A 22,416-nucleotide genomic window follows, 5' to 3' on the forward strand; every position below is an offset into this window, starting at 1 on the left:
CTGTAAAAAAACAAAAAAGTCAATATTTCCAGGAACTCAATAAAATTGCTGTTAACATACATTAATTATTAGTGAATTGAGGCACTTACTTCAATTCCGCAATAGACAAAATAGCCATATTTGTTACACTTTCTCCATAAACAAGTTTTACCTGTCCAAAAATGACACAATCCCTGCTTGCACTCATACATAAATGAAAAAAAGAAGCGGAAATGTGTCAAAAAATAGAGCAAGAAGAGCCTTTTGGTGTGTTTTTCTTTCCTCACAAGCCAACCACAGTGTGTTTTATTGGGTGTTTTCAGTAATACAAGTGCACAAGAGCAGCGGCGCGGGTTGCCAGTCAAATATACAAGTCCTGCCTTCTTTTCACAGGCAGACCGGCACGCACGCACGCAATTTTTTTTCGCTTTTCGTGCGGTCTGCCTGAAAAAAAAAAGCCTTTGAAAAAATACATACAGTACAAAGAAAAAGCGGAGGAAGTTAAAGAAGCACGAGGACTCGTGTTCCATGCACGTCGAGACGAATACAACAACAACGAAAAAATAAAAAGTCAAAAGCGTACATTTTTATTCCGGGTGCCACGGAAGATAAGAATTACATATGTGTGTGTGTAGCAGAGAGGATGATTTTTTTTTATAATCAGGGGTACGTGGGTATTTTTATGTTTTGATGGGTTTGAGGCGATAGAGGTCCAATTTGTTTGAATATGGGGAGGTCGGCAGCTAGGCCTGGGCGATAAAATAATGAGGATAATTATGGTCAACTCAATTTTTTCAACAAATAATAAAAACTTTGGATAAAATTGGATGAATCGAAACTGTAGTTACACAATTCAAACACAAGCAAGAATGGGGGCGCTGTTTCGAAAGTGAACGCTAGTTTTAGAGCAAGTTTCAGTTAACGAAGAAGATGGTAAAAAAATGTCCGTAATTTATTTTAAATTCGACGATAGCCTGTAATTAATTTCATATTTGACAATAAAGAAGTTTTCCCACTTTATGAAAATGTTGCAAAAATCGAAAACTTGTTAAATTGTGTTGATATGGGTTAAGTTCATTTAACTTTGAATTATTTTAACGACTTTTCCCCAATTCAAACATCTCCGACGTCCCTCACCATCAATCTCAGCTAATGAGTAAACTAAGCCACGCCCCCTGCTTATAAATGCGTGCGTGTTTTTATGACCAAAAACAATACTTTCGACATTCACAATTGGAAAATAATTCCCCAATCTACTCTTTGTATAAAAAGAAGCTTTCAAGTCAACAAGGAACGGAAAAAAGAGGATTTTTTTCTTGTTTATTATAATTTTTTTGGGCCTTTTTCGTTTTTTTTCAACACATAAAATGTTTGGGGAGGAAGAGGAGGATCGGGTTTTGGAGCGATGCACTTAGTGAGTGTGCTTTGACGGACCGATGGGGAGAAAGAGGTAGAGTGGTAGAGTGAGAAGGAGGAGGAAGAGGAGGAGGAGGAAGAAGAGGAAGAGCATGGCTCATTTGTGTGTACATGTTTGTGTGTGTGTGTGTATGTGTGTGTGTGTGTGTGTTTATGTAGCATATCTCTTGGTCCACTGCTTGGCTATCCTGTCATGCTCGGTTCTGTTGGTCAGGTATTGTGTGGCGATGCTTCCCACCAGGGGGTCGGCTGAAACATAATTAAAAAGGGGGAGGGGTTTGAAAACAGCAATATTTTCATTTAAAATGAAAGAAAAATTGCCAGATTTTTTTTGAACTTATTTTCTCGTAAAAGCCATATCTTAAAATGGCCTTTAAATGGTTGAATTTTACAATTTCTCTCGTATAAGTCCGTAGTGTAGGTCTCGTTTTTTTCATATTTTATTTCTTAACTCTTGAAAACAGCAATAGTTTCATTTAAAATGACTGAAAAATAGCCATATTTTTCTTAAAACATATTTTCTCGTGTATTAGCCGCCTCTTCGTAAAAGCCGCACCTTAAAATGGCCTTTAAAGTGTTGAATTTTTAATTTTTTTAGGGGCCATGAAAACGGCCCAAATGAAAGGTGTCAAAGTGGCGGCCCTGGGGCCCAAATTTGGCCCGCCTTATCATTTTGTGCGGCCCGGGAAAGTAAATCAAGAATGCCGACTTTCTGTTTTAGGATCAAATTAAAATGAAGAGTATAGATATATATTAAATTTCCCGATTTCCCCCCTTTTAAATCAATAATTGTCATTTTTAATACATTTTTCTGTGTTTTTGGTTCAAAAATCATTATTTAAAATCTAAAAATATAGATTAAAAAAAGCTAAAATAAACATTGTTTTAGAGCTATAAAAAACTGAATATTTAGGGCTTTTAATCCAGTTCATTTAATCCATTTATAAAAAAAATATATAAATATTATATCTAAAATGGTCCGGCCCACATGAAATGTGGGAAAAATCATAGTGGCTGAATTGTTACCTGGGTTGCAGTCTGTGAGCAAGGAGCAGATGGACAGCAAGACCTTGGAGATGGTGAGGGCGGGGCTCCAGTTGTCCTTCAGGATGTCCAGACAGATGACGCCCTGGCTGTTGATGTTGCAGTGGTAGATCCGAGTGCGGAAAGTTACCTAGCAACACACATACACACACAGCCAGATTATCGTCCACTTCAAGTCATTTTTTAAAATATATTTTACAAAAAGATTTTTGAACTAAAAACACAGAAAAAAATTATTAAAAAATGACAATTATTGATATAAAAGGGGGAAAATCAGTAAATTTAATATACATCTATACTCTTCATTTTAATTTGATCCTAAAACAGAAAGTCGGCACTCGTGATTGACTTTCCCGGGCCACACACAATGACGCGGCAGGCCAGATTTGGCCCCCGGGCCGCCACTTTGACACCTGTGTCCTAAGGGGTTTGGATATCCGTTTTGGGTCGAACACAAGAGTCCAGTGTTTTTCCTTGACTTCTCCCAGTACCAACATCTGGTCTGGCTTGATCCACACACACCCACACAGACCAAAGCTGTAATAGGCCTGGACATTCTGCAAACTCCCACAAGACAGGACGTTATTAATAGCCTCCACCTTCCTTAAGCCCCTCCCCTTTTCCGAGGTTTGCAAGCTTGGAAGCTTCAGTTGAGAAATAAAACGTATGGATTAAAATGATGAGAAAAAAAGGAAAAAAAGTCAGCAAAATGTTCCCTTAAAAGTTATAATGTGGCGTCAGAGGGCAAAAGGTCAATTGAAAGAATTAAATTAAAATAGCTTGAAAATAATTGGTTTCAATAAAGTCTTTTTAAGTGACAGGAAACTGTTTACATTAAAAACTTATAATTTAATATGCTACATCCAAAAATACAATTGAATCAATCAATTAGCCTAATTTCTGCACTGTAAATTTTAAATCTAGCTTGCGAATAAATGAACAATCAGATTCACGGGTTAAAAAAAATAAAAAATAATTATTGATATTATCAAATGGGAAAAAATTGAACTGGAATTAAAATATATGTAAATAATCATCACCTAAGTCAAAAAATAAAACAGCATTTTTTTAAATTTTGCATTGGAAAACCCTTTTCCAGCATCAAACTCACTTTTTTATTCACAAAAGACAACTTTTTTTATTCACAAAAGACAACTTTTTGTCCAAAAAGTGACTTTTTATCCAAAAAGTGTCATTTTTTAGCACTAATTAACCCGAAAACAACATAAATCTCCCACTTTCCTCTCCACCAAAATCTAAAATTCCCCTTTTACTCCCAATAAATCCCATATTTTTCAACCAGCAATCCCCCATCTCCCAAAATCTACCAAAACCGCCTCAAATCACCCTCACTTAAAAACAAAACGAAACAGCTCACGTCTATCTGAGCGCACACTTCGCGCCATAGAATTCACACGGCCGGGAGAAAGCGTTGAGCAGCTGTGGGCCGCCAAGACCACCGACTTGTGAGAAAGCGAAGCTTTGGCTGCTCATCACGACGGGGTGGAGAGCGAGGGGGGGGGGCATAGGCGGAAGCACTCGAGCCCCTCCAGAGAGGGGAAGTGTGGGCGGGGTCTGCCGAGTTATCTCGACAAAGACGGAGAGGCGAGAAGGAGGTGCACTGCGGTAAAAAACGCTGCGCTACCGCTAGTGCACGCCAGGATCTGGCAACCCCCAAATTTAAACACTGTGTCATGTGACCTTAAGTTCTAGGGTCGGGAGTAGCCTACCTTAGGCGGTTTAAACGGGTAGTCTGGCGTGAAAGCGATGTCCAGGAAGAAGACGCCTCCCTCGTACACGGAACCCGGTGGTCCCAAGATGGTGGACCTCCATTCGTAGATGTTGTCTCCTTTGGGGCCCGCACTGGAAAAATAAAATATATATATATATATTATGACGTTATAGATTAGGGGTAGGCAAACTTTCACATTGACTTTAAAAAATTAACAGATGGGCGGGGTCAGTACAAGATAGGATACATATAAAAAAGTGCATCCGTTAACAGTACATATGAAACATAAAGAGAAAAAAAGGACTAAAGTATTAACATACTCATCACTGGGAATTCAAGTAAAAAGTATAAAGTACAAAGTCAAGTCAAAAGGAATGTATTAAGAAATATTAAAATTCCATTTAAAAAAGATAGAGGGGCTGTAAAACACAAAAAAACAAATAAGAGTGGACACCGCTACTGAAACTGGCTTCCGCGTGACGGCGCCATCTTGGGGAATTTTTCTTGGGGTATTTTCTCCCCTTAAATATCATTGGCTTAAAATCAGGTGATCCCCATAACACGGAATTTACACTAACTTTCAATCTCGCGCCGGTTTGAGCGTCACCACATCTGTTGTGGTCAATCCCATTTCCATAATGAAGACCCCCCCCATCCCGCTGGCACTGTTGTTTACGATAAGACCCTTAACTGGCACCTCGCCAGCGAGACACCGGGGACAATGTCCACATCACAAAGCCTGGGAACAATGAACAAGCCTTGTGATTTCATGTAATTACCGGCAAGGGTGTTGGATGCCAAGACTCCGCCCCCTTCCACATACACACACACACACAAAGTGTGTATAAATGGCCACTCCATCTTTTTTTGATATGGACAAAAAACCCCAAGAGGGACTTCCTGAAAACAGACCGTCACAATAAGACGGGTTCTGGACAAATAGGAGTGGTCTTCCGCCATTGAGGCGTAATCTACTTTGCCACTTCTCTTTACCGAAGCCCCCGCTGACTAAGCCTTAGTTAATTAGCTCATTACGAGGCGCAACGTCCCAGGAGAGTCCGACAGAAATCGGTCCGGGATCGGCTTTTTGTTTTTTTTCCTGGTGTTGGTAGGAGGGGGGGGGGGGTTGGTTTATTGTGTTATAGGGAATCAGGCTTTTGACCTTCTCGGTGTAGATGAAAGCTGAAGGGGGTTGTTTGTTAGTTTGCAAAAAAAAAGAGGACACGGGGGGATTTTCACGGTACTTGGCGGAAGGTCGAGGCGTGTGGAGCGCCAGGTCGGCGAGGAATTCCGGAGAAAGAGCCGTCGGAACGATTATAGGAATCGCTATGGTTAATTGGGGATCATATGAGGTGGATTTTGGTAGCCGGTTGTGACAAATGCAAGTGTTTTCAAACTAAATGTTACAGACTGTTATTTTATTTTGTTTATATAGGTGATCAAGTGATGGGAGTGGTGAGCACGTTGGCCTCACAATTCTGGGGTCGAGGGTTCGATCCCAGTGAGGCCCTCACTGTGTGGAGTTTGCATGTTCTCCCCAGGGCTTGCGTGGGTTTTCTCTGGGTAGTCTGGGTTACCTTCCACATCCCAAAAATGCTAGGCTAGCTGGTTGAACACTCTAGATTAGATTATTTTATCTTATCTTACTTTATCTTATTTTACATTATCTTATTTTACCTTACCTTATTTTAACTTAGCCTATTTTATCTTAGTCTATCTTATCTTAGTTTATCTTATTTTAACTTGTTTTATCTTACCTTATCTTAATTCATCTTACCCCATCTTAACTTACTTTATCTCATCTTAGTTTACCTTACCTTATTTTTTTATCTTACCTTGCCTTAACTCATCTTAGTTTATCTTACCTTACCTTAACTCATCCTAACTTATTTTAACTTATTTATCTCATCTTAGTTTACCTTACTGAATTTTATCTTGCCTTACCTTAACTCATCTTAACTTTTTTTGATCCATCTTAGTTTAACTTACTTTATCTTATCTTATTTTAGATTAGATAATTTTATTCATTTCGTATTTGGGAAAATCACTGTCGCAGTAGCAAGAGGGTGAGAATACAGACACAGGAAAACACATTTTTATACATAAACAAATAGATACTAAATAAGTACTAAATAAATAAATTGCCTCTAGGTTGAATTAATTGGCTGTCCAGCAATTCAGGTTGTTGTCCCCCGCCAAGTGCCCATAGTTAACTGGGATAAACTCAATCAACACATAAATATGCACTTCTAAGCCACTAAAAACCCCAAATTGTGATCGAAGTCTTGCTGCAGGTGTTCCTAATGAAGCATCATGCGGGTTCAAATCCTTAGCGTGGCGCAGCTGCCGACCTTCCTGGGCCGCCGCCACCGCTTGCCAGAAGCTGGAAGCGAACGGATCCGCATCTGTCAGCCCGAGGCTTGAATTCACTGACTATTTGGGTCATTTCTTTCAAGGGTCTGGGACACATTAGCGGGCGGGATTCTCGCCCAGGTCCTGTCTGCCGACATTACACTCAGGCGGGGGAAAGCACCCCGACATCCACCCCCCCAAATCTCAGGGTTTTGTGATTGACGTAATAATTAGCATCAGTGTAGCGGTAGTTTGAAACCTTCACTTACGATAACTGTTTGTTTGACGATATTATTTAGCAAGAAATGAGTCCAAAGTTAATAAGCCTTCAGTTGGTAAATGGTCTCAAACTTTTGGAGTGGGTTTCAACAAAATGAAATATTACATTGTGCTATTTTGCCAAAGAATTTCCGGACCAAACCAGAATCATAACACTACTGGGCGATGTTTTTGGTGGGTGTTGTTTTAAGTCAAAAAGCTTTTTTAAGCTAATTTTGGGGTACAGAATCCAAAAAAATGATCTCACTTTTACTCTCAATTTATACAAACATTACAGATCATTAAATATCCTATTTTCTCACATACACGCCATATTTGTTGCTAAAAAAATGATGACTTAATGGAAGGCGCAGCTTATATGCGCATAAATTGAGACTTGACATGCACAAAATGCCATAATGCAAAAAAATGTGACCGTTACAGTAATTTGTTTCAAAATAGAGAAAAGATAAACCAATAAAACGCAAAAAAATATATATTTTGACGTCTATAAATGAAATTCAAGAATAAAAATAAACGAGACGCCGCCATCTTACCTACAGATGAAAAACTAGACCACTACAGACACACTTCCTGGTTGTACTGCTCACATGACTTACTTTTTGAATTTGTCTACCCTTTCGTAATGCGTAATCCAGCAGACAATCCTTACAATTCATAAAGTATCTCAGAAATACCATGATTTTGCTAATATTTTCCCTTCAAAGTAAGATATTTGTACTCCCTATTAAAACAATGAAAATGGAGTTGAAAATTGTGAATCAGGGGGCGGCTTATATGCGAGAAATTGTAAAAATTCAACGATTTTAAGGCAATTTTAAGGCTTATACGAGGGAAATTGTAAAATTATACAGATTTAAGGCAATTTTAAGGGTACGGCTTATACGTGGAGGCGGCTTATATGCGAGAAAATATAATAATTAGCTTTCCAGGGAATGATAGGCGGCCATTTTGAAGCAGCAATAATTGATTGCGCGTGCATGGCGCTTTTGGAGTAGAGCGGCGCGCAAATAAAGCCATTATCTGCATTATTTACAATTGCGGCTGATCTCCTCCTAATGGCGCCGTCTCCTTTCTGCAGCGTTGACGCTAACTGGAGGAGAGCTTTAATGAAGCAATCTTTGGCGCTGACCGTGAAAGCGCCCCGCTGCCAATTGGCACGCGGCGACGCGGGGCGGAGGTGACGCCAATGGCGCAGTATGCTTTTCAAGAGCGCCGTTTAGCGGAACTAAAAACACAAAAAAATAAATTAAAAATGACAATTATTGATTTGAAAGTGGGAAAATCAGGAAATTTAATATACATCTATACTCTTCATCTTAATTTGATTCTAAAACAGAAAGGACTCAGGATTTACTTTCTCGGGCCACAAAAAATGATGCGGCGGGCCAGATTTGGCCCTCGGGCCGCCACTTTGACACCATCCATATTTGTTCTAATGAAATCAATATTGGAAAAAAGTGAGTAAAGTGTGGTCGAGTGGGTTAACAACTCTGGGGTAGAGGGTTCAATCCCTAGGTGGGTCCTTATGTTTTTGTGTGGGTTTTCTTAAGGTGCTCCAGTATCCTCCCACATTCCAAAAACATGCATGCTAGGCTAGCTGGCTCACACTAAATACCGTATTTTCACGACTACAAGGCGCACTTAAGTCTTAAATTTTCTCCAAAATAGACAGTGTGCCTTATAATACAGTGCGCCTTATAGTCGTGAAAATACGGTAAATGGTCTTTAGATAAGATTGGTTGTTTGTCTCTTTGTGGCTTGCGATTGGTGGGCCCCCAATTAAGAGTGTCTCCTGCCAGTTGGCTGGGATAGGCTCCAGCACCCCCATGATCCTTGTGAGGATAAACAGTTCAGAAAATTAATGAATGAATAAAGCAAGTGACTAAACTCAGGTTAGCATCTTGCTGTTAGCTACACTAAGTATAAAAATGTGCTAATCACGTGTATTTGCAACAGTAGATTATAAAACTAATCCAAAATTTGAGAAAGCACTTGTGCGTGAAGACTGAAATGTAAACAGATGTGGAATAATGTCCAATCAGGAAGCCTGATATCCAATACTTGAGTATGAGGACGACTGTTAATGAATAAAGCGGAATAATGATTTTGTGAAATAAATGTACGTGATGTTGAATCAAGTGGAATCATTTTGTGACGTGCAATCATCGCACGATATCAACACATGCTGAATCATTTATAAACGGCAGTGACTTGGCATAAATGTAAGAAATTCTACTGAATGAATAATGATGTGTGAAGTGAAGTATCGTTGAATGGCATGGAATAACCATCATTAATCTGAGATATTATAAAATGATATTCAAGTCAAGTGACCTCAATTGGATTGCCATAAATTAAAGTCCTACTCTAATAAAAGATGACTTTTTAAGATTTAAAAGGGAATATATTATATATATACCGTATTTTCACGACTATAAGGCGCATCGCATTATAAATCGCACCCTCAATGAAGGACATTTTTTCCATATATAAGGCACACTGTATTATAGGGCGCACTGTCTATTTTGGGGAAAATTGAAGACTTAAGTGCGCCTTATAGTGGTGAAGATACGGTAATTGCTATTGACTTGCAGGTATGAAGCACTCGCTACTTTACAGTCACCTCTAGAGCCAGCCATTGTTGATGTTTTGGATTTTTTTGGTATCAAATCTTGCAGTGGGGGAGGAGCTATATGATGAAAGATTTTGTAAACTAAGATGGCTGATCTGCATATTTAACAGTATTGTTTCAGTTCAGGCGTTTGTGTTTTTTATATATATATCCGACAGTGGTGGTTTTTCGTTTTTCAGTTTATTTTCCATATATAAGGCGCACTGGATTATAAGGCGCACTGTCTATTTTGGAGAAAATTTAAGACTTTTAAGTGCGCCTTATAGTCGTGAAAATACATATTTCAGCGATGTTGAGACCAATCGATGACCAATCCATTTGAACGGCGGCGATCATTTATATTTTTTATAGGTATTTAATCCCAGAAATCATTTTTATGGGGGACATAATCTGTATTTTCTCTGTTTAAAAGGATATTCCTCTCGTCGTTACGTCCAAGCGACGACATAACGCTCCGTAAATGGTGGCGGCGAGGCCATCGATAACGTACGAGGACGTTTACGTGAAAAAAAAATATGTCCGCCAAGAGAGCGCCGAGAATTCCATGATGCTCATGAATCAGACGCGAGGGGCGCATTGCTAAACATTAGCGAGGAAATAAAACACTTTCTGGCACGCGATGATGGAATAGGGGAAACGGCGTTGACTTTTCCGTACGCGGGTGGGAAAACGGGAGAAAAGGATTGTGGGAAATGGAGAGCAGTTTGGAAAATACGACGTTTGGGAGTCGGCGTTGAGCATATGTTAGCTGTTGGAAGCCGGAATTGTTTTCCCACTTTTTTTTTCCGGGTCGTCGGCATTGACACGCCATGTGTGTGCGGGGGTGTCTTCCCACACATGTTCTACCCGGTAACAGAGAAGTAACACCTGCGATAGGGTGTGTTTACATAATAAGTATTTTGTCAATTTGACAGTTTTTGGAGCTTTTAAGCTTCAGGCAATGGAACATTTTCACATATATTTTCCTTCTCTCATTGTATTTTAATGGAAGTGGGACGTCAACTTAAAAATTTGGATGGATAAATAGCATAGAAATAATAATAATTAATAAAGGTTGCGTGCATACATGGCCTACTACTTATTTGTTATTTTTATTAATATGTATTCATTATTTATCTGTGTTTGGTTGTTGTTTTTATTGGTGCACTTCCTCATTTATGGTGTTGACTGCTTATTTATTCAATAATTATTTATTGTTATTTATTGATTTTATGTTTTTTCGTATTTAAATTTTTTTTTTTTGTTCATTTTCAAATTATGAATGTGGTGTAAAAACCTTTGTATTGGGATTTTTTTTACGCATTTGTACAGTTTTTATTGCTTAATAAGGGGACTTGCAGTCATTAATAAACATACCTGGCAACCTCGGCCACTTGCAAAAGGGAGCAAGTGGCCGAGGTTGCCAGGTATGTTGATGTCTGCTGGTTTGTTGTGGTTATTTGTGCACTTTAAATCTGATTATACTTGTATAATGACAATAAAAGCATTTAATTCAATTTAATTCAAATAACACGCCACCTTGTTAGTAGGGATGCTAAATGTTTTAAAACCTGTAAAAAATAATACCACCAGTGAATAAAAAACATTTTTTGTGTACTAAAATGAGCCTTGCTGACAACTCTTAAATAACTGCCCTGTTTAAAGGTTCTGTAGTGACCCAAATCCTCGGAATTCCATGGCCTAAAAGCCCTTGAAAGGTTAATGTCATGTATAGGATGGCGCTGACTGAAGGCTGGATATGATTCATCAATATTCATAAGCAAGTAAGGGCGATGACAACAATCGATCAGTGGAGGTCAAACGCAAACGGCACTCTTGTTTTTGCTCACGTCTTTCAGCTAACAATCACCGCAGTTAAGCCACCCGGGTCACCCGACACCAAAGCCCCGCCCCTACCCCAAAAACAACCCGTGGTGAATATTGATAACAAGTAGCGGCGAAATGACAAGTTGGAGGACGCGATATGCCATAAAAATGGCTTGTTTGGAGATGAATCACGATATGAAAGCGACATTTATGATGTCATTAGCATCTTCAGCTCATATGATGCATAGATGCTGATAAATAAACGATTGCAGTCTCTTCAGTGATGTCAGGTCTAATTCGTGCGCATATAAGCCGTCAATCATCTTTTTTGCGACAAATATGGCCCGCAGTCATCTTTTTTTGAGCGAAAAATACGGCTTATATGCGAGAAAATACGGTAAATGTTAGATTAGATCTTTATTTTAACCAGTATTCAGGAAATTTCTTGGTTGCAGTAGCAAGACAGACACAGAAGACATTGTAGACCTAGTTAAGAGACTGTTACTAAATGTATACTATTCATTTTTAAACAAGAAAGACACAGAAGACATTGTACACCTAGATAAGAAATTGTTACTAAATTTATACTATTTATTTTTAAATTTCTTAGTTGTAGTAGCAAGACAGACACAGAAGACATTGTAGACCTAGTTAAAAAATGTGACAAAATTTATACTATTTATTTTTAAATGTCTTGGTTGCAGTAGCAAGACACAGAAGACATTGTAGACCTAGTTAAGAAATTGTTACTAAATGTATACTATTTATTTTTAAATTTCTTAGTTTAAGTAGCAAGACAGACAGAAGACATTGTAGACCTAGTTAAAACATTTTTTACTAAATTTATACATTTTATTTTTTAATCTCTTGGTTGCAGTAGCAAGACAGACACAGAAGACATTGTAGACCTAGTTAAAAAAAATGCAACAAAATTTAAAACATTAAATTTAATCTTTTTATTTACACTAAATTACTAAAATTGTTACAAAATCAACTGGAACAGACCAAAATTGAATAAAACACCCTTCCAACCAACTGTTTTTTGTTTTTATTTTTTGTCAAAGTGGGTGCAAATGTAATAATCTGTCATAATCTGGCATTTGTATAAAATCTCAGTTAAGATATGAGCACGACGCACTTGTACAATCGGAATAAACATCCCCACCACTCTTTGGTAGCGTCAATCAAAAAAGCCCAGCCCTGTCATCAAAGTGCCTCCACCAAGATGGAGTGACTCATAGACTCGACAGAGCGGGATTAGCGAGATAGTAGTCGGGTTATTACTCAAGTCTTGCGTTTTGACGCCCGCTACACTTTAATTGCCCCCCGCCGCTCGGAGGTAACGCCGTCTGTCACTTTGCTGTCGCCTTTCATGACGACGGCGCTTGATCTTCTTCGCCGGAATGACACCGATCGGTTCTTTCGCGAGTGTGTGGAACGAGCCAATGGCGAACCGGATGTGGCTTTCTCTTTGTCGAAGGGTGTTTAACGAACGCTAAAATGACAGCGACGTGTGTACAGGTGGGAGCGTTATGTAAACACAATGGAGAATAATGACCGTGTCAAATATGTTCAAGTTTGCTATTTAACTCAATGGCTGCAATAGAATATTTTATGCTAATCAAAACTGAAATTGCAGCTTCAAGTTGATTCTGTCCACAAATAAACGAATTATGACCTTAACACTTGAACGTAACCAATTATTGTAACCATATACTGTAAAAAATAGTGTTAAATAACCATTGCAGTCATGCTGTTTATGACATAATTGATTGTATACACCACGTGTGTCAAAGAGGCGGCCCGGGGGCCAAATCTGGCCCGCTGCAACATTTTGTGTGGCCCGGGAAAGTAAATCATGAGTGCCAACTTTTTGTTTTAGAATCAAATTAAAATTAACAGTATAGATGTATATTAGATTTCCCCCTTTTAAATCAATAATTGTCATTTTTAATCATTTATTCTGTTTTTTAGTTCAAAAGTCATTTTGTAAAATCTAAAATTGTATTTAAAAAAAGCTAAAATAATTGTTTCGGATCTATAGAAAACGGAATATTCAGGCCCTTTAATCCAGTTCATTTAATCAATTTATTTAAAAAAAATGTAAATATTATATCTAAAATGGAGTCTGACACCCTTTGTATACCCCGTATTTTCTCGCATATTAGCCACTCCGCATATAAGTCGCACCCCAAAAATCATTGAATTTGACAGTATCTCTCATGTAAGCCTCCCCCATTCACATTTTCTAGCTCCACATTCATGGTTTTAATAGGGAGTACAAATGTCTTACTTTGAAGGGAAAATTTTAAGAAAAATCAAAGCCAGCCTTCCCAGGTTAAATTCATTAGCCACCAACAAAATCATGAAACATAAACACACCCTACCACAACCTGGAAAATCCCCACCGACAGGGTTCGGTGAGGATACGTCGACATAAATCAACCGTCCCCCTACCCCAATCCCTCCCACCGAGCAACCCACCCCCACTCCCCCCACCACCAGGTTTATGGAACGCTCCCAAGTGGATGTCTTTAGCGGCGCTCTCCTTCCTGCCTCCCGAAGACGGCCAACAGCCTGTGACTTCATTTGTCGCAGCCGCTTCGATGAATAACCTTTCAAGCGGGCTCGGTCCGGGGGAAAAGCTGCGGGGGAGCGGGCGGGCGGGCGGGTGGCATACCAAACGAGCCTGAGCTAATGTCGCTACTCATACGCTAGCGGCCCTACCATATACATCAACGTAGAGTACCGTATTTTCACGACTATAACGCGCACCCTCAATGAATGACATTTTTTCCATATATAAGGCGCACTGTATTATAGGGCGCACTGTATTATAAGCCGCACGGTCTATTTTGGAGAAAATTTAAGACTTTTAAGTGCGCCTTATAGTGGTGAAAATACGGTAATTGCTATTGACTTCCAGGTAAGAAGCACTCGCTCACTACACAGTCACCTCTAGAGCCAGCCATTGTTGATGTTTTGGATTTTTTTTTGGTATAAAATCTTGCAGTGGGGGAGGAGCTATATGATGGAAGATGTTGTAAACTAAGAATGCATCTGCATATTTAACAGTATTGTTTCACTTCAGGCGTTTGTGTTTTTTTTTAATATCAGACAGTGGTGGTTTTTCGTTCTTGGTTTTCTGTTTTTTCCATATATAAGGCGCACTGGATTATAAGGCGCACTGTCTATTTTGGAGAAAATTTAAGACTTTTAAGTACGCCTTATAGTCGTGAAAATACGGTAATTATTAGGTATCACCCCCCCCCCCTCCCCCCATACCCACACACACATTGGTAAGGATTATCTGGAGAAAGCTTAATTGTTTCCACGGCAACCCCCCCTACCACCACTACCCCGAAATCTCCTCTGGCGATTATTCTACTTTCAAAATGACTTCCTCCGGTCAAATCCTTCATGTGAGCTAACCTGGTTTTATTTTTCTCATTCTAAATAAGAGGGGGGGGCGGTCTGAAATAGATTAGAGTCCTCCAGGAAAACAACATGTCTTTTTAGCCTGGGGTATCATAACAAACAGGGACTGGAACTGTAGCGAAAAAGGTTAGCTTGGTGTTAGGGCTAACCGCAGTGGCAGTGATTGATGTTGGTTGTAAATGAGGACGTCAACGGCCAGATGACTTCGATTCAAAACGTTGGGACCAACAAAGCCTGCCAAAATGATGATGGAGCTTCTTTGATTAATCAATCTTGCATGTTTTCATCATGGTGGAAAATGCTCTCTTTGATAAACGGGGCTAATCATGTTTATAAACATTGAATATCATTTACGCTTCTTTAGCAAACCTCATGTTATATCAAAAATTAGTAGTGGAAAACTTAATGTTTTGTGCCAATTGTGATTTTCATTTGCTAACAGTCCCCTAGGAGCTAGTGTCTTTGATGTACTGAATGTAAACGTTGACAAAAAGTTTTTGTCTGACAAAATGTTGTGTAATTTCTTTGAGAAAAGCTAAATGGTTGAATAATATTTAGCGCAAATGATGTTTGTTTTGGTACAGATTAAATACATTTAAGTGTCTTTGATGTGTCTTAGAGGTGTCTTTGAAGTGTCTTTGAAGTGTCTTTGAGGTGCCTTTGAGGTGCCTTTGAGGTGCCTTTGAGGTGTCTTTGAAGTGTCTTTGATATAACATAAAAAACTGAAAAAAATAATAGTCAACGGATCTGCTATTATGATCAGATGAACCATATCAATTGTAAGTATTTTGCTAAGCAAAAGCATCTATATTCAAATATTTAGATTCCTCCCAAAGACTTACTAATTTCATCAAAGAACCCCCAAAATCAACAAGTGAACAATAATTAAAATAGTTGCTGATTATTTGGCAGGCAATCCCCCTAAACACAGTAGAAATAGTTAGCATTGTATATTGTAGCATCAACCAAACCATGAATGCTAAAAACAACAACAAAAATAAATAAATCAGTCAACAAATTCTCTGCAAACAACCAAAATTACATCTTATAAACCCTGCTAGCTTTACACCGCAATCTAAGCAGTCAACAGGCAGACAACAGTAAACCGGCATCCCCATTTCAAAGCCAGAAATCATCAACAACACCATGATGGTCTCCTCAAACAACAAAGGCATCGTCACGGAAACGAATAAAAAAAAACCTGGCATCCCCGAAGGGACTGCATAGAGGCGGGGTTAATCGTACAAAAAAATGGCATACAAAAATAGAAAGGGCTTTTAAAAGTGATAACGCAGCACCTTTTACCACACTCGAGCGTGAGAACGAGGCGGGCCGACACAAATACGAAAACATCTACGAGGCAATCGTCCGGAAATGGATAAAAAAGCGTCTTACCTGCAGTTAGGAGGCGGGTCTAATGTAATTTCAGCCAGTTCCTTCTGAATCCTAAAAAGAAGGAAAAATAGCCATTTATTGAATGTCACAGTGAATATAGACTCTAAATGTGATGAGATTATTTCCCGTTTCCCACCCTAGAGATGGTCCCTGAAGGCAACACTTGAGCAGATGCATAGTAAACGAACATGAAGCGAAAATGTGAAATTCCATTGATATTTTCCGGACTATAAACTGCTATTTTCTTTTCCTTTCAACTCTTGAAGACCAATGTGGCTAATTTTGAGTTTCCGCTCGGAGTTTATTGAACAGCTTTGTGAGAAAGATACATTTTTTTACGGATGTAAACAAAAATTTGGCCTGTTTGAAATGCCAGTACTATTTCAACCAATCAAATGTGAGTATTTTACTTTGTGTCTTGGGTACCAATTATGCATTAACAACAACCTTGAGTGGACGCAAAAAGTGTTGCAGACCAAAAAAAACTACAAAAAAATTGAGAAAGATAGATTGCAGAGGTACAAAAACTATAACTTTAAGCATTTTTTAAGCTACTTTGGACCTTTTTTGACCAAGAAAAGCAACATTTGCATATTTAAATACTTTAGTCAACCTTATTTCAGATGAAATGACACTTGTAGCAGGTGTTTACAATTCCTATAAAAAAATAAAAAAACAAAGCACATTAAATATTCTGTCTTTGTGATGTGTACAGTAGTCGTAAATTTTGGTTCAATTTCATTTTGGTGGAAAATGGAGGTCATCGCTCGATTTGATGCATGATTTGACTCGCACGGGTCGGATGTGGCGCCCAGGTTGCGTGTGGCTTTAACACATGTGGTCTTTATGTTCCTTTGGCAGATTGGAAGTGAAAAGATTCATTCAACGTGGATTTCAAACATACTTGGCCAAGAAGGGGCTTTCTGATTCTGAATGACGGCTTGGCTGAACTTCGGGGTATTCAAATATACAATGTTCAGTGAATAAACACCATAGAATACATGTGAAGAAGTGGTTTTGCATCGGTTTGAACACGTCACAGGGGTAAAAGCATTTGTTTTGCTCCCATAAATGGAGGTTACTTATTTATCTATTGTGTTTACTTCTACTTATGAATCATGTTGACTACTTACTTATATTGACTACTTATTCATTATGTTGACTACTTACTTATGCTGACTACTTACTTATGTAGACTACTTAATTATGTTGACTACTTAGTTACGATGAATACTTACTTATGTTGAATACTTACTTATGTTGAATACTTACTTATGTTGAATACTTACTTATGTTGAATACTTACTTATGTTGAATACTTACTTATGTTGAATACTTACTTATGTTGAATACTTACTTATGTTGAATACTTACTTATGTTGAATACTTACTTATGTTGAATACTTACTTATGTTGAATACTTACTTATGTTGAATACTTATGTTGACTACTTGTTAATTATGGCGACTACTTTTCATGTTCACTACTTATGTTGACTATTTATGTTGACCACATACTTATTATGTTGACTACTTATTATGTTGACCACGTACTTATTATGTAGACCACTTATTATGTTGACTACTCATTTATTACTTCTTTGTTGATAACTTATTGATGGATCATTTATCTATATGTTTGTTGTTATTTGTGCACTTACCTACTTCTTTATGCCATAACCACTTATTCCTCATTTATCCATTGTTGTTATTTGTCCACTTTGTGGTGAAAGCTTGAAATCTCATTATACATATATAATGACTATAACTGCATTCAATTCAATAGTGCAAGCTCTAAGATGTCTATCAATGTCAACGGAAGGCAATGACTTATTGACGAATTGACTAACGTGCTTCCAATGAGGGTAATGAACCCCCATTTATTTGCGTGGGTGCGTGTGTCAGCCCCTTTGTAAAGGTTTACAGTCCTGTCCAATAGCAAGCATGTTTGAAATGACAATACCTTCGGGACTGCAGTGTTTTTTTTTGTTTTTTTTTAACACAGCTTCACACCCTCGGGGCGCCATTTTAACAAACAACTCAGTGTACCCTCTACACTGGAAAAGGGGGAGGAGGGGGCGTATAAAGGGGGTGCCAGCATGTCTTACCTCTTGGCACTCGTGGAGAGTTTAGCAGCGGTTTTACTGGAGATTTTAGTCTCCTTCTTTTTAGGTTGCGCTTGCTCGCGCTCCTGCTCGGCCGGTACCGACGATTCTCGCTGCTCGATGTCCGAGCTGCCGCCGCTGGTGCTGGGGCTGTCGTCCGGTCTTTGCACTTCGCTGGACATGGTGGGGCCTAAAAGAGGAACGGAAACATTAGTGGAAATGGACATGCCTGAAAAACACTCTGCCTTTTAGATACACTCTCTTATCTTGTCCATATCTATTATGAGCATTTTTGGACTCATTCCAATTTGCCTTTATTCTTAGCAAAGAGACTTTTATGTCATTTAAATTCTGAAATATACTTTTGGTCAAAATTTCACCAAAAAACTGAAGATAAAATACCAATAATCCAATCTGGCAACCAAATTTGCAGTAATTTTGACAATTAAACTCTGAAAATCTGTTAAAAAATTGGCCTCCACAAATTTAATGATGGATAATTTTGACTAAGACGTCACAAACATCTGATTTTTTTTTTATTGGAATGACCAATCCAACAAGACCATACTTTGACATTCTGGGAAATCTTATCAGATTGAATCTTTAACATCACGTAATTCTAAAAAGCCACTTATTCCTTAAACTCGAGCCAAGCAGACAACCATCCTCAGAGCCCATTTCTCAAAAAAAAAATGTATCAAAATCATTTTAACAACAAGGACCCTTTTGCTATCGTTACACAGACATTTTTGTTAGATTGACATGTCACAAAGGCAAAATCATTAGCTTCACAGTCACTGCTCTGCTTGACATTTTTCATCCATCTATTTAATGTACCGTTTACCCTCACTTGAGTCCCGGGGGCGCTGAAGCATATCCTAGCCGATTATAGGCGAGAGGTACAACCCAGAACTGGTCGCCAGCCAATCGCAGACCCTCAAACTCAGAACATCATAGTCACTTTTTGAAAACAATTTATGTTTCTTTTTTTTAAAACAGTATTTACAAACACAGGACTTTCCCAGAATAAATAAGAAGGGTCTTCTATTTATTTATTCTTTTAGTAAAGCCAAGTTTATTGAAGCAGAACACAATATTTTGGGGTCCTGAAAAGGTGAGCCAAACGGGTGAAGTCGACCCTAAAAACGCCTGACAGTAAATGAAATTAGAGTAAAGTTTTATATTAAAAAATGCCTTTTTATCACCATAAATTGGAGTAAATTCCTATGGAAAGTTCCTGTATTCAATCAAAGAATGTACAACTCTGACAAAACCACGCCATTCTACACAATTAATACATATTATTTTCACGTTTTACGTCGTGTTAGGTTATTTTAGCATGGCATTACGATAGCATGGTACCAAATTAAGCCAAAACAATGGTGACACATCAGCAATTCGATAGAAAACCATCATTTACGCCCTTCCCAGGTGACAAAAACAAGGCTAAAACACGAGCATGCATCCCATTCACAACATATGAGGTTAAAACACGTATATTTATCCATATTTACAGTATCTTTGGATGCTATCAGGACAGCGAAGTGGACAGACAACAAGCTCGCCTTCCTTTGGCGGGGCTGGCGGAGGGGGGCGTTTCATGGCGATGGTAAACGTCGGCACTCAACCGAATCTTTAGCTATATCACCGTACATTCGGGGGTAACGACACCCCCAAAACAACAACCGACGTCGGCTAAGGTACGCCATAGCCCCCCGCGTTAGTTACAAACCCCTCCTCGCCGCATTGTCGGGGTTCAACACACAATGGGGGTCAAGCGGGGGCTGGAAACCGAGCCGTCAGTGAACGTCACAGGGGAGCTAGCTACAAGGCTAAAAGTAGGGTGCGTTACAACATCGCCGATGGGGGGGTTTAAACGCAAACGAGGGGGAAGGGGGTGAGAAATAGGCCTCGGAGTTGGAAACTTGAAGAAAGGACACCGAAAAAAAGAAGGCGTTTGGGCCGGGGGAACGACGGCTGCTCCGGGAGGACGCTCGACGACGGGGCCGACGGAGCGTCCGTCGAACGTCCACATTGTGACCCCGCTGGCGCCTCCGCACAAAGGGAGGCTCGCTACCCCCCTTCCCCCGGAACATCCTCCTTCTCGCGGGGGAAACACAAACACTTTCCCCGGGACGTTGACTTCGACTTTACGGCGTGTACCTGCTTGGCGCTTGGCCGTCAACGCTGCGTTCGGCGTGATTTTTAATCCCCACCAACAACAAAAAAAGGTCGAAGGAACGAAAAGCTTCCAGTTAGTCACACAGCCGCCTTTGGCTCGCTCGCTCCCGGTTGTCCTTTGGTGATTTTATTCCCCCAAAACTCGCGTGGTGGAAGCAAGCGGTGAGAAAAGGAGCAAAACAGCACCGAGAGGAAGAAGAAGAAGGAGAGGAAGAAGGAGAAGAAGAAGAAGCTGAGAGAGGAGAGACGAGGAGGTAAGCCTCCGGACCGCCTCCGCGTGCGCGCTCCCGACACGATGCGTGCACACGGGGACGCGCAACACTGCTGAGGACTAAACTGCGCGTGCGCGTTAATGAATCAATTAAAAAACTGTGAGAACAAAAGATTCGGAATGTTAAGAGATTTAGGCATAATATTTTCAATTCTTGTGATAATTGTTTAGGTTGGTTTACAGGTAGTTAACAGGCAGTTGTTATATTTGAAGTCATTGAAGTATTTTAACTTACTAGAAGTATAAATAACATCAAAATGTTAGCAGCCACATGTCATATGAGGAATTATTGAAGTATTTTGGGTTATCAGAACTAAAAAAACGACCCCAAAAATGTTAAGTTAGGTGTGTTCTTCCTTTTTCAGACCCATTGATGAAGCTGGATGCCCAATTTATTTGGACTGGGAGATTTGACGTCCATAACCGTCACTGGCAGTGATACAGAAAGACCCAGATTTGACATTTCTTTCATTATATTTTGTATTTTGATATTTTTTAAACTAATTTCTATTTTTTATTTATTTTTATTTATAATGATATTACCCAAAAAGTGAACAATTATTCTCCTTTTTTTATATCTCAGATTTCTGTAACCTTCCATGAAATCAGACTCATTAAAACTGTATTTACTTAAAACTTGTATTTAATTAATTATTGCATTCTAACTACCCACTATTAAAATAACTGTCTTTTGCTGTTAAAGTTAAAATCAGTTGGGATTAAAAAATAAATAAATAAAATGACTAGACTGCTGAAAATAGACGGATACAAACAATTTCAAGATTGAAATACAGTAATACCTTGAGATACGAGTTAATGCGTTCCGAGACACAGCTCTTATGTCGATTTACTCGTATCTCAAATCATTTTTTCCCATAGAAATGAACAAAATAGAAATTCATTCATTCCCACCTTGGGATACGAGTTAAGTCGTTCCGGGACTGAGCTCTTATGTCGATTTATTCTTATCTCAAATCAACTTTTCCCATAGAAATGAACTAAATAGAAATTAATTCATTCCCATCCTTTGAAAAAGGCTATCTCGGATGCTCATATCTAAAAAAAAATGTCTCGTATGTCAAGGCAGATGTGAATTTGACTCGTAACTCAAATATCCCTATGCCGGGGCACTCGTATGTCAAGGTATTAGTGTGTTAGCATCCGTGTTTTCATGATATATTTACAGCATGCACACATAGCTTAAGTTTGTTTCCTAAAGTTGAATACAAATGCAAAAGCCTGCCAAAAAGATCCCAAAAGTGCTTGGGGCAAGCGAGTTAAAATCTTATTACGTCAACGCGTCTTCATGCTTGGCTAGCGGGGAACGCACGAGATTTAAACGGTCCGACTTTCACGTCATGGGATGTCGGGCCCTCAAGCAAACACTTTCAAAAATAAATAAACAGAAGAAAATGGAATAAATACAAACAATGCATAAAGACATTCGTTAAAATTGCTTCAAGCTAACTTAGATGATGCTAACATACACAAATACTGGAATTTTAGTGATGGCTTCTTGCGTCCAATCAGGATAGACACGCCCGTTCAATTACGTATTGATTACGAATTATTGATTCAACTGGTGATAATCTATTTGGGAGCTTTTTGCGACCGTGTGAACTCTGAAATCTGATCTTGAATGACGGCTTGAATGCTAAACATGAAATTTCCTGTTCAGTTTTAGCTTGAGGCTTTTGGGCGGATCCTGTCATGATAGGCGTGTTCATCCATTTTCTCATTTGTGAAAATGGTTTCTTGGCCTCATTTGTTTTGTTTGGCCCATA

The 22,416-nt window shown here is 38.9% G+C and overlaps 1 protein-coding gene across 2 annotated transcripts; it reads right to left on the reverse strand.

Annotated features, from left to right (window-relative positions):
• Positions 1 to 241: 241 nt before the first annotated feature.
• On the reverse strand, positions 242 to 20,661 carry LOC144199283 (ubiquitin-conjugating enzyme E2 E2). 2 transcript variants are annotated; one of them, XM_077720804.1, is made up of 6 exons: positions 20,344 to 20,661; positions 18,184 to 18,370; positions 16,077 to 16,127; positions 4,170 to 4,302; positions 2,422 to 2,569; positions 242 to 1,644 (listed from the first exon to the last, which is right to left on the reverse strand). In XM_077720804.1, exons 2-6 carry the CDS (start codon positions 18,360 to 18,362, stop codon positions 1,547 to 1,549), a joined length of 609 nt encoding a protein of 202 aa, XP_077576930.1. In that variant the 5' UTR covers positions 18,363 to 18,370; positions 20,344 to 20,661; the 3' UTR covers positions 242 to 1,546. The 2 variants fall into 2 exon arrangements, with proteins under 2 accessions (XP_077576930.1, XP_077576929.1); XM_077720803.1 differs by lacking the exon at positions 20,344 to 20,661 and adding an exon at positions 19,695 to 20,225.
• Between the last annotated feature and the right edge of the window lie 1,755 nt (positions 20,662 to 22,416).

Source organism: Stigmatopora nigra, chromosome 7 (assembly GCF_051989575.1).
Source record: "Stigmatopora nigra isolate UIUO_SnigA chromosome 7, RoL_Snig_1.1, whole genome shotgun sequence".
Classification (NCBI taxonomy): domain Eukaryota; kingdom Metazoa; phylum Chordata; class Actinopteri; order Syngnathiformes; family Syngnathidae; genus Stigmatopora; species Stigmatopora nigra.

Bases quoted from the DNA above. Each gene is read 5' to 3' on its own strand.
- LOC144199283 (XM_077720803.1), bottom strand. From the start codon at position 19,782: ATGAAACGCCCCCCTCCGCCAGCCCCGCCAAAGGAAGGCGAGCTTGTT. The intron at 16,128-18,183 runs GTAAGACATGCT...CCTTCTTTTTAG, and splicing joins CTCTCCACGAGTGCCAAGAG to GATTCAGAAGGAACTGGCTG. The intron at 4,303-16,076 runs GTAAGACGCTTT...TTATTTTTCCAG, and splicing joins GACCCGCCTCCTAACTGCAG to TGCGGGCCCCAAAGGAGACA.